General features: G+C 32.6%; 1 protein-coding gene across 1 annotated transcript; it reads right to left on the reverse strand.

Annotated features, from left to right (window-relative positions):
• Positions 1–11,043: 11,043 nt before the first annotated feature.
• LOC109808251 (uncharacterized) lies at positions 11,044–13,182 on the reverse strand. The gene is made up of 3 exons (XM_020371154.3): positions 12,111–13,182; positions 11,482–11,710; positions 11,044–11,387 (listed from the first exon to the last, which is right to left on the reverse strand). The coding sequence occupies exons 1-3, from the start codon at positions 13,001–13,003 to the stop codon at positions 11,223–11,225; spliced, it is 1,287 nt and encodes a 428-aa protein (XP_020226743.1). The 5' UTR covers positions 13,004–13,182; the 3' UTR covers positions 11,044–11,222.
• Between the last annotated feature and the right edge of the window lie 199 nt (positions 13,183–13,381).

Here is a 13,381-nt window from a genome sequence, read left to right on the forward strand (position 1 = left end):
ATATATAAATTAAATGCAAGTCTTCTCAACTAACATAAAAACATTAAATAAGCGACAATAATTAGTTGAATAACATAAATAATATAATATTATTAATCAAATAAACTAAGGCAGAGCTATTTTTCTTAAGGTGCATGTAGTTAAAAAAATATTTATTGTGAAGAAAAACTATTGGATTAGGTGAATTGACCAGCGCACTCACAGCATTCACAACACACAAGTGGTTCATACTCTTTCCACGTTTATGACTATGATTAGTGAGTGTAACAAAGATAGGACTAAAAATTATAGAGAAGAGAAAACACATATAGCAAAAGGTCCACAGCATCACGATTTCAAGATTTTGAGCTTACATCTCATTTTTGTCATCCCGCCATGCTACTTTGAACTAAGGACAAGCCTTTGTTCCTTTTCTCTTTCAAAGGTTCAAACGTCACTATGCAATACTTTTTTTAGTTCCTTGCATTAAAATCTCCCTTACCACTATCAGGTCAAACCAGACAGCTTCCCGGTTTCAACTGAACACATCCATGTCTATATATATATGCATGTACATACTTTCTCATTTATTTAGCTATTAATTAATCACTATTTTTGGGCCAGAGCAAAATTATCTTTCATTTTTTTAACATTGAGAGATAAGCTACACCTACGTCACTCCATGGAATTTGAGTTGGATTGAAGATGTTGTTCCCATTTTTCTGTTTTTGGCAGGTATATATCGGAACAATATCATTTCCGTTTTGGAGTATTGGAATTCAATAATTCAAACTATAGGCCTAGCTACCGGTTTTATTTTATTTTCTTTTTGGTGTGATGGAGACCATCTAAAAGACCACTCATATTGTATGTATCATATTTGAAAATGCATGATTAATTCGAATTGACAATTATTGTAGGACATTCGATATATATTTTTTCATCCCAATAATTGTTTGGCATAATATTACAAGCTATAAAAGTATATGAAGGGGTCACTATAATTTCTTTAAAGAAGTTGTGAAAAGAAACATGTCATGTGTCCACCAAGTAGCGTTTCTCAAAATAGATTTTTCTTTATTTATCAATTGTGTAGTTTCACAATGGTTTGATATGGATATGAATAGAGAGTAATATATTCGGCTTCTATTTACTGCTTTCTTAAAACTAACTTTCGGTGGTTTTCAAAGATACCCTTCCCTTTCTCCTGACCCGGAAGAAATCAATCAACGAAAAAACATAAAGCGTGAAATGGAAGAGGAGGAATTAAAGAAAGAACAAGAGAAATTAATCAAACATGGCAGGGGCAAGAGAATTCTTCACACGTACGTAGCTTCACTTGAGAGTGCTAATAAAACAAAGACTACAAGGCTCAAGCTGCATCATCAAATGCACCTTTTAGTTTTTAGGCTTTTAGCCAACGAGGGTCATGTCCTATAGTAAGCAAGTAAAACTCGCATTGAACAATTAATAAGTTTCAAAAATGATTTTTGGACTCACACTTTCTTTGGGGTCTTTACTTGTCACCAACACTAATATTATGTGAGAACCAATCCACACAAGACACATTGTTGTTAATCCTAGTTTCCATGAATATACTAAGCATGTTGACAATGAATATCACCTTTTACTTGAGAAACTAAAAACACAACTATTTCATTTATACCGTCTATATCTCATCTAATAATCAGCTTGGAGATTTCACCAAAATCTATATATCTTTATCCAGTTACCAGGCTTCTCTTCTCTCTATGTTGATAAATGTTGAATGTTTACTTTCTAGCTTTCGGGTATGGTATTAGTTAGGCATGTAATATATATACGTGGCTTGTAATTTCTTTGCATGACATTATATGATTAATTAGTTAGGCGCAGTGATGCATTTAGTTAGATTGCTTAGTTGTATCCAAGGTTAGACTCATTGATTGTTTGTACATAAACTTATCAGAGTACATGGTGTGTATTCTGAATTGTGTTCATTCAATACAACATGAATTTGGCAACGATAAGGCCAATAAGACACTAGTTGTCTCTTAGGTACCAAATATTATCTAAGATTTAAAAAAAAATCATATGTTTACAATTTTTTTTTATTAATTTAGGAGTAATTTATTAGCTGATAATAATTTTTTATATTATAATAATATGAATTCATTCAATACAACATGAATTTGGCAACGATAAGGCCAATGAGACACTAGTTATCTCTTAGATACCAAATATTATCTAAAATTTAAAAAAAAATCATATGTTTACAAAAAAAAATATTAATTTAGGAGTAATTTATTAGGTGATAATAAATTTTTTTATTATGATATAATATGATATATTATTTGTTACTGTTTTATTAATAAAATTACTTAGTATTAAATGAATAATTAAAAATTTTGGATAAGGATAGATCGAAAACAAAAATATTGTATTAATCTTTCTAGTGAGTATTAAAATATGGAAGATTATATTTTTTTTTTAAAATAAAGCTATTACAAAGAAGAACAAATAAAAACAAATTATACTCCACTAAAATTATTAAATTATATAAAAATATCCAAAAAAAATTCTTAATTAAGTTGCTTACGTGTTAACACATGAATTCATTGAGAATGCATGTAGAGGAAAAAAAAATCAGTGTCCAATTTAGGATTGTAACCACTCAATTAGACAACACAATTATTAACTCATCACCTTGTAAAACAGAAGGCTCTGTTAATGTTATGATAATGAGTTGTTGTTTTTTTTATACAATAATAATAATGATGAGTTTGATTAAAACGGAAGCAAACTAAAAGAGTCCAATAGGGTTATTGGTCCTTCTATTATTATGTTCTTTGTAAAGTCTTTACAGTGAACGTCCAGCAGCAACCATAATTTGCCACACAGTCACAGATATAAATGCTTCTCTAAATTAAGAGTAAAAAAATGAATTATTTATTTCAAACTTTGGGAATATGGAGTGCGGGGAAACGGAACAAAATTTAATAAAATAAATCAAGAGATGATTGACTTATCCGTTCAAAATGTGGTGTGGGATTACTAATATCCAAGGGGAGTATATTATATTATATACTTGAAATAATTTTGGTCTCGGTCTCGGGTTAGATGCATATATATCCATTTTTTAAAAAATGAAGAGGTAAAGTGGAAACATTAATAGGACAATGACAACGGGAAATTAATGTTGAAGCGATAATGTATAATGAATGCAAGAACCAGACATGCTTCCCGCTCAGAACTATCCTTGGAATAGAAAATTGTTTCTAAAATAGGGGATATATCTGTTTGTAGTTTGAAAAATTGAAGCAATATTCAATAAATAATGAAATTATTGATTTCATTACTGATACAATCGGATCTTTGGATGCAGTCAGTTGGAACTAAGGTAAATAAATACTGATCCAATCGGATCTTCGGATGATTCCAACGGATTTAAATTTTAAAATATTACCCAATGTAATTTTTTTAGAATAAATTTGAATTATGTTTCGGGTATTTCCGATTCACATTCTTTTAATTTTTTTTAAAAAATAGTTGTATAATAATAATATTTAATTTTTAATTGTTAATATTTTTATTAGGAATAATAAATACTTACACTGACCTCCTTTTTCAAGATCCTCGTCTACGAACTTCTAATATATGTATTAATAACTTGTTCTTTGAAGTTTCACATGGAAAGGTTGTATACCTACAAAATAAACTTACGAAGATTAAGTTAGTCTATTGTCTAAATGTTATTTAATCACATACCTTTTCATTATTTTTAACCATTCCATCCCATTGTTAACTTTTTTTTTTTTTTTATCAGTCAAACAACAAGTATTATATATAATATAGAAGTATCAGAGGTACTTAATTACATATGTAAAAAATTACAAAACAAGACTAAATAATAGCCTATTGTAGATTACATAACTTATACTTCCATATTTATAATCAAGAGGACCTTTAACATTAACAAAAATAAAGTACCCTAATCATAGGACTAATTAGTATTCAATTCTATTAACAGTCTTTTAGAGAATTACAGCATGGAATAAGATTTGAACACCAATCGTGGATAGAGAAAATGAATCCTTTACATTTTACTTTGAGGCGGTGCCAGACTCTAATTTACATCATCTCCAAAATGTCATTTATAGACAATTTTAGACATCTTATACCGAGTTGTTCTTATATTGCATTTAACTTGCATGAGTTAAATTATATTGACCTAATAAAGTCAACTTCTTTTAAAGATCATTACGTTTGAGTTATAACTTAAAAATGGTTAGTGCATAAGCCCCTACTCTCAAGTGTCAAGGATAGTGAAAAATCTAAGACTAAGTTGAAAGTGCATGATTTACACCATACACCAAAAAATATTATATATCAATTGTTTTTGTAAGGATTAAAAATATTTAAAAAATTTTGCACTATTTAATGGTGTCTATTTTCATTTTCGATCTTTAGACAACATTTTTTCCTAATGTGTTAATAGAGCTTAAAAACTGACAAATAATATGTATGAGTAATGAAAAACTATCACTTTAAACCCTTCATTATTACACAGTTTTGATTGTAAAAACATAAACTTTTGGAGATTCAACCGTCATACCCCTTCATATCTTGTCTTTTCACATTCAAGAGGTATTACTTTTCTTATATGTCATGACTTTTCATTTTCCTTTACCTCTTTTTCATTTGCTATATAATTTCTCACTATTGCTTCTTCTTTTCTTATTGCTTCTAACATGCTTCTAGGAGTGTTTTCTTTTTCCTAACTCCAATTTTCATTCATATTAATATTTTATATGACATGTTAATTTGTTGAGATTTCCGTTGACATTAATTTCTGTCTTTGTTATAAATAATTTTTATTCTATCAATGGACTCAAACACGGCAAGTATACCAGTCGTTCAAGTAGTAAATTTAAAATCGTATCCATAGGAACTAGTAGGTAAAATAAGCATTTAATGACTATTTGTGACTAAAGAATAATTCCAATTTTTCATAGGTTGTCATGCAATTCAAATAAAGGTTATGACTATTGGAATGTTAAAACCTATAAAACTATTTGTGTGTGTGTGTGGAAGGGATATAAATGGTATTGTGATTTTGTAAGATTGTGGGGTCAAATATCACCAAACTTCATACTGATGAATCTTTGTTCTCTTGTTACATTCATTGCTTAGTCAATCCATAAGTTTACTCAAACCTAATCCCTTAGAGCAAGAGTCTAGATGCAAGTAATGAATATCAATTCCTTGAGTATCCAATACACACACCTGCATTACGGGTTAGGGTTTAAGACTACTAATGGGCCAAACTCCATTCCTAGATACATTTCCTACTAGGTATTTTGTTTCAAAGCTAGTTTCAAAGACTATTTTCCAATACCCAATGGACTCTATATCAAGCAAAGGAACATCAATCCAAAATAAGCATTAAGAATAGAAACATAACACAACAATGAATGAAACAACATATATATCATTAATAAAGTGAAGATTACAAAAGAGTTTTGTTGGTTACATCTAACCCCACAAAACAATGGGTAAAACCGCTCAAAACAATGAGGGTAAAACAAAAATAGAGATGCAAGAGAAGATGGAAGAACCGAAGGAAAGACCCACACACGAACGGTCCCAAGCACCGGGAATTCCTTCCGCAACTCCTAGAAGTCGCCCAATGTGTGAATGAGGCAGAAAAGCCTCGAAGCTTTGCTCAAATACGAACTGATCGAGTTAGGATAGGGTTTACATGCCCGACGCGTTATACCTCGCGCCTGGCGCATGGTCTACGAGAGGGGTAATTACTCTCTGTCTCGAAGCACGCCCGGCGCGGATACTCCTACGCCCGGCTTAATGTCTTCCAGAGAGTTTTGAGTTCTCTCTGTTTTGAATCACGCCCAGTGCGGATGCTCTTGCGCCCGGCGCAATGCTGAAGTGCAGAGGTGATGCTCTCTGTGTTTCTCAAGCCCGGCGCGGAATTTCCAATCCTATGGGTCTTCAACCTCAACTCTTTAACTCAATACCTGCACAAAAAATGAGGTGTATCAGGGTATTGTTAGATGAGTTTTGGGTTAGCTATATCTGCACAAAAATTGAATAAAAAAAAAAGAACAATTATATTGCAAGAGTGCATGGGGTGAGTGGAATTGTTCAATAATTCTTATCTAAACATATGTATAAATGAGACTTAACATTAATATATGTATCATGGTATTATTTTTTAAAATATATTATAAATTATACTTTTAATTTAAATTATATATATATTTTTATTATAACTATATTGATCAATATATTATGTTAAACTATTAAGTTAACCATCATTATGTATATTTTGAGTATCAATCGAGTTCAAATTCAAATAAATAAACTTGGTAAAATATTATAGGAAAAGTATAAAAAGAATAAACTTATCATAATGCATTACTTTTTTATTCTTAGCTTAAAACATGGAATAACAACCCTTATCTTTTTCATTTGTGATGATAATATTACTTGTAATTTGAAATTGTACCTTTATAAGTCCAAAGTTGACTTACCTTATTTGGTTATTCAATTGTGGATTGATCTTATCATAGGGGAGTAATTGGCCGATATATTTCTTCAGTTATGATAATTCAAGTAAAGTGTCGAATAAGGAAAATTGTACCCTCTTAGGTCCATGATTGACCTACTTCCTAATCTCATGACTGACCTTTCTGGCTGACTTACCTCATAGAACTGTGGCCAACCTACCTCCTAGGCCCATGGTCGACCTCCTTATCGTAATAACTATTGCATCCTCATAGGTTTATGGCCAACTAGCCATGTTTTATAATACATATGATGATTAATCTACTCATAATAGGTTACCAACCGAGTTGTTGCACTAATTATACAATGATTTGATTAAAACAACTAACAAAGGATATAAAACTATTATTTATAAGATAAGTATACTTGAGATATGCAAAACCCAGGGATCATGTATGTAATAGAAAAACATAGGGATCAGGATTATGAGACAAGCCAAAAAATTACGACCACAAAGCCCTGCTGGTTTAAAAAGGAGGAGTCTTCTCAAAAGGAGACAAATATTCATTCTAGAAACAAAATACACTTAAAGAGAAAAGAAAGAAGAAAATTATTGAATATTCTAATAACAAAGTCATCTTTATAATTGAAAGAGAAGTTAACTACCATATTCTTAAATCAAAATAAAATAACCTTAACTCAAATATATATTTTTTGCGCTATGATGTGAATCAATAACAGAAAAATGTTTAAACATAAAAAGGAATTTGCCTCTTTTTAAAAATATGGATATTTAAAGTTTATGTAAGTAAATTATAAAACATAAATATAAAATTATTTATTTAATCTGAAATTCTTTTAATTAATATAAACTAAAAGTATAATCGGTTTTGTAAACTTAATATAAAAAATGCAAAATGCATTTACAAGTAGAAGACAAATTTGAATTTTAATTAACAACTTCATTTAGTATTTCTTATATAGCCCAAAAGAAATGAATTAAAAAAATTATTTTCTCTCAATTTTTTTTTTTAATCTCTTTAACTAAACAATTTTAATTTTTACACCATTTTGTAACTTTTTTTTATTTTTCTCATTTCCTGGTGTACACTCCCTCTAATTTCATCCTCTCCAGCAAAGTGTAAATATCCTTGGATTCATTAAATTTTATTTGCTTGCTCTCATGTTACTGGCAGCGCCGCATGTTCTAAGCAGAAATATTTTATGGAGATTCTTCAAGAAAGTTTGACCAGGAAAAAAGGTTCATGCACAGGAAAGTAAACCAAAAGCCCCAAAATCTTATTTATACATGCAATTTGGGTAACCCGTCAGAAATTGACCCCGCCTTAGGCGACCAAACCAATAAAATTAGCCATTAAATCAGACTCCATCAAATTATCATAGCTAATGTACGTGTAATTAATTATGGTCCTAAATGGTAATGTCGTGCCACAAGATCTTACAACTAATGAGTTGTATCAATAATAATAATTCTGAATTTCTTTACAACATTCTCTTAATAATTTTATTAACTATTAATTAAATTTAATATCAAATATTTTTATGTTTTTAAAATATTAAATGTATCTCACTTTTCATGTGATATTCTTAATAAATTATTGACATTTAATTATTATGAGAATATAGTATTATTCGTATGATAATTTTTGTAATTTTATTTTAACTGGCCACTTACTACTCGAGTTATTGAACTACTTAGTTATTTACCTAGTCTATCAGTCTACTCATGGAATGTAATATTAAACTTTAATATATTATTATAGTAGTTATAACTAATGATTCTCATTAATGGTAATCGCAGGGGCAAAAGTTACATTACGGACTCTTATAACATACTCAGTTTCCCATTATAAATTAATTGTTAGGTCTTCGAATACGATGGTATATTCCTTATAAAACTTTCCATTCTCCACCCATTTTACTCGCTATTCTTACTCACTTGGGTGCATGTTAAGATACTTTTACGACCACCTCCTAAAGTGAAGATTTACTTTAAAAAGAATAAAATGTAAATTTACAGTGTTAACTAGAAAAATACTCCTTTAATTTTATAATAATTATCATTTTATGTTATTTTATACAAATGAAAATAAATAAAGGAAGGAGAATAATAAATTTAAAAAATTTAACCTAAACTTTCTAAATAATATTATTAGGGATATAAATAAAAAAGAATAATTAATACTATATCAAAAAACTAAAACACTTATTCTATTTGTTTTTCTTATGGGTACATATTATGGAATAAAGGAAGTATATTTTGTCATTTTGAGTGAAACTAGATTTTTGAATCTTTAAAATGAAAAAATATGGTTGTGAAAAATATCTCACTTAAGATAGTTTGAGATATAAAAGTTATCAATAAAATTGATGGATAAAATATGATTATATATAGAGAGAAATTCATTTATTTTAAGGAAAGTTTACCTAAACTTACTATATTCAATAACTCGTGTTCTATATCAAATTTTAATGATCTAATCGTTAAATTTAAAGTTCTTAATACATAAATCAAGTTTACAAATTTTTAAAAATTTTAAAAATTATTTGATACTTCATTTTATTAATTAAATTGACAGATAGTCATAAAATCATTTTATACGTTGATTTGAATTAATGAAATAAAGTATCAAATTATTTTTAATTTTTAAAAAAAATTGTAAACTTAATCTATGCATTAAAAATTTTAAATTCAACTGTTAGATTGTTGAAATTCGATATAAAATATGAAGTATTAAACAAAATAAATTTAAATAGATTTACTTCAGAAATAAACTGTTCCCTCTTCACACACACATACACACACACACACACACACACATATATATATATATATATATATATATATATATATACACAAATATGAAATAAATTGTGAAATAATTTTTTTTAATTTTTCTAATAAGAAATTGTATTTTTACACTTTTATCCTGTCATATAGCATTCACTTTAAGAAAGTCAAATTCAACACATTAGAACAAATAATGCACCAAGTTTTTTTCCACCCCCTTTTCTTCTCTTTCTAGATAACACTCGCTATTTGGAAAGGGAACGAGTCCAGGTCTCGAGATTATTGGAGCCATCCAGAAAACCTAAATGGTAAGTCAAGTGATAATTAAAGTTCTCTTCAGTATGGTGTTAATGCCCCGCACTGTATATCTACCCTTTCCTTGTTGGATTTTTTCGAGATGCATGTGAGTGGTTGAACAAGAAGGCTTAAACAAGTAGATATTTGAATCATGGGCTAGATAAAATACAAAAGTGAAACTTCTAGGAAATGAATTTGCCTTCTCTCTAAAATGAGGACAGTGCACTTTAAAAAAATAAAAAGTAATACTTATTATAATTACAAAAACTAATAATTGAATTTGTAATCAATTTTAAATTGTTATAAATAAATTTATTATAATTATTAAATGTTTATTTTCTAATTAACAAATATGCGTGCACTTTGTATCTAAAATATATATATCTTCCTTTTAGAAGATTCAAATCCACATCTAACAAAACTTAATAAAATTAGTCCCAACAAATAAAAGTAATTAAAAAGGGCAAGTTAAATGCTTTATTTTAATGACAAAAAGAATGCTTTTATAGAATGCAAGAACCTCAGATTGTAGATCCAGCATGCTAGAAAAGTCACACTCTTTTCCCTTTTATATTTTGTAAAAAGGGATAAAGATCTTACCCACCACTACATCATGTGCCCACAGTTTAAACAAAATAATAATGATAATAATAATAATAATGGAAAGAGAATTCCTGTCATTGTCCAACATGAGGAGAGCGTCACATGGATTCATATTACAAAAATATAATGCTATTGTAGTGTCATCTATTTGTTTCCTTCTCTTGTAATTTTATTCGATCCATGAAATGGCTGTTTCTCATAATAATAGTATCTTGATCTAAGTTATGGCGGTTTCTCACAATAATAATAATATCTTGAGCAACATGGAACCAGCTGACAGGATTTTTGGTGATGGGTGGTTATGACCCTTCATTGGGAGTAGCTGGCCTAATTGGAGAGTCTCAACCAGAGAGATTATCAGGTATCACAATCAGCTATTTGTCTATTCGTGTCAACAATTTGGCTGTAATCCGGGTATGGTATGGGACACAGCCATTATTCTTTGTGCATAAGGGTCAATCTTACACCAGCATCTACTTTTTCACATAATTTAACACTGAAAACGTTAAACACAGATCTTAAATGTAACTCTCAGGGGCTATGTCACCCCAACATGGTTTTTAGCGATCGAAGAATAATTGCCAAGAAGATTAACCAATTCTCGAGTTAATCAATTTTAGAATGTCACCTCACAGCCGCTAAAAATATTCTGCAAGACCAAAAGGAAAAGATAAGATAAATAGCCTTTTGTGGTAGGATCAAGCATCCCAATGTTTAGCTTCACTTGCCAGTTGCCACAACGCAACCACTCCTAACAGTGAAGCTCTTTAAACCCCCGACTGCGTTTCCTTTCATTCGTGGCGTGTAAAATAAAAATAACCGATCATAGAAACAAGTTGAGCAACAAGTTGATCAAATTCATCTTTCATTGATATACATGGTTTATATACAAGTTACAGTGTGGTGAAACAGACATACTCTCTTCAACCTCCAACAAGCTTTTGCTCACCGGGGTGACATCTTCCAAGGACTCAAAATTAGTAAAAATGTACAATTACAATTCCAAACAAAATCTAACATCTAATTCTTAGACATCAGTGTCACAAAATTTCCCGTCCATCCTGTTCTGAACAGCTTTCACTGCAGCAACTCTAGCAGCAGTGGCAGCCTTGCTCGCAGCGATGACTGCTTTGTTAACCTGGTCATCCACCCGTTTAAGGTTTATAGCACTCTCAGCTGTTTTCCTAGCAGCCTGCAATTTTAAACCCATCAAGAAGGGTATGAGAAACAAAACAAAGCAAAGCAAAGCAACATTTGTAAAGGGATTATAGCAAGAAGGCAAGTACCTGAACTGCTCGAAGAACCGCATCAGACAGTGGCGGTAGAGATTGCTTGAGGTTACCAGCATCCCATTCACCACATCTTCGGTCCCCATTTCGAAAAGTGTATGAGCCAATACCTTGCCTACGACCCTCGTGCCATGCTCCCTCATAACAGTGGCCGTTGGCAAAGTGGTAGACCCCAAATCCATGTATCTTGTCCCCAAAATACTCTCCAGCATATCTATCTCCATTTCTGCAGCAGAACAAGAACTAAAAACTAAATTTTTTGAATAACCACACCCCCAAAAGGGCAAAACCTCCTATTTATTGTCTCTATAGCCTCCCACGAAATAATACATCCTAATTAAAAGAAAGCAAATAAAATGTGGGACTTAAAGTTCTTAATAGATTTTTTTTACTAAACATTATTCTAACACAAATGAAATGAATTTGAGAGCAACAGGTGGCCCTTGATAGTTTTGCTTAAAGTTGTAGATAGATAAGCAAGATGAAAGCGGTGAACAGTGAAAAGAGAGCAGAAGCTCAAAAGTGGTAGTAGAATCGAAGAAATCAACAACCCTAATTCTAAAAATGAAGAAAATTGGGGTCTCTGAAGCAAGCAGAGAGATAAGAAATGGAATGCGAAAACTGACCTAAAATGGTAACATCCAAGACCGTGTTTGACGCCATACTTAAACTGACCAATATAACAGCTAGCATCGGAGCAAGTCTGAAGGCCGAAGCCATGGCTCTGGCCATTACACCACTCCCCGGAATAAGAATCCCCCGTGTAAAACCTATAAACCCCATAGCCATGCCTCAAACCCTGCCTATACTGACCCCTGTAGCGACTCCCCCGAGCCCAGCTCTCAATCCCGTAACCGTCGTATCTGCCATCCACCCAATCCCCCTCATACCTCCCATTCACGAAGTAATGGTACACCCCACTTCCGTTACTCCTCCCTTTATGAAACTCCCCCTCGTACAAATCCCCATTGCTGTAAAACTCCACCCCTTCCCTCACTATCTTCGCCTTCCGCCCCTCCCCCTCTCCGATGAACCACTGCACCGCCCGCGCCCCCTTCCCCGCCCCCTTCGAGAGCCCCAACCGCCGCACACTCTCCTCCCACGAATTCCTCAGCAACGAAAACGAGTGCCGGATAAGCCCCTTGTTCTTGGACGCAAAGTAAAGCGCCACGGCCACAAAAATCAAGGCTAGCAACAAATTCTCCGAAGCTGAGACCTCGACGTGGAAGAAGAAGAAGTAGAACAAGACGGAGCAGGCGCCGAGGAAAAACACGGCCAGAGTGGAATAGGAGGCGGACATGTGGGCCTGGGAATGGGCCTGGGCCTGGGCCAGGGCCCGGAGTCGGGGTCGGGGTTTCTTGCTCTTCTTGTCGTCCACATCGAGGAGCTTGTGTTTGTGTTGGTCTTCAGTGATGATGGAAGAGAGGCTGTGAATGGAGGATCGGATTGCGGGGGAAGAGCAGCTGAGGAGCGAGGAGTGGGTTCGGGTAAGCTTGCTACCGCTCTTCTGGTGTTCCATTTGGCGCGCTTTTTCTTCTTCAGTCAGATCGAGTTTTCCGGTACCGGGATATTCCCGGCGGCGGCGACATCCGTTGAAAGCACCACACGCTACTCCAGTGCGCAACCAAAGCTTGTGTTTGAAAGAAAATAAAGTGAAGAGTTGTTGTTGGGACTTGGGAGGGTAAAAATGAAGGGAGCGTGGAGTGGGTGCCGGGTTTGGTGTATTTATGGGGCGTTCAGAGGGTGGGAGTTAGATTCAACGTTGCCCGTTCGATGTGGGACATTCTCCCCTTCTCTTTCTGGCCCTTGGATCACTTCGCCTCCCGCTCTTGACGGGTAGATATGCTCCTCCCATCGGCTTTCATTCGGCGTCCTGCCTTTTTCGCTTTACTGTGCC

Source organism: Cajanus cajan, chromosome 6 (genome assembly GCF_000230855.2).
Source record: "Cajanus cajan strain Asha chromosome 6, NIPB_CcT2T_4, whole genome shotgun sequence".
Lineage (NCBI taxonomy): Eukaryota > Viridiplantae > Streptophyta > Magnoliopsida > Fabales > Fabaceae > Cajanus > Cajanus cajan.

Excerpts from the sequence above, each read along its gene's own strand:
- LOC109808251 (XM_020371154.3), bottom strand. The coding sequence starts at position 13,003 with ATGGAACACCAGAAGAGCGGTAGCAAGCTTACCCGAACCCACTCCTCG. Across the intron at positions 11,711-12,110 it reads CTTGGATGTTACCATTTTAG|AAATGGAGATAGATATGCTG; the intron begins GTCAGTTTTCGC and ends GTTCTGCTGCAG. Across the intron at positions 11,388-11,481 it reads CGGTTCTTCGAGCAGTTCAG|GCTGCTAGGAAAACAGCTGA; the intron begins GTACTTGCCTTC and ends TTAAAATTGCAG.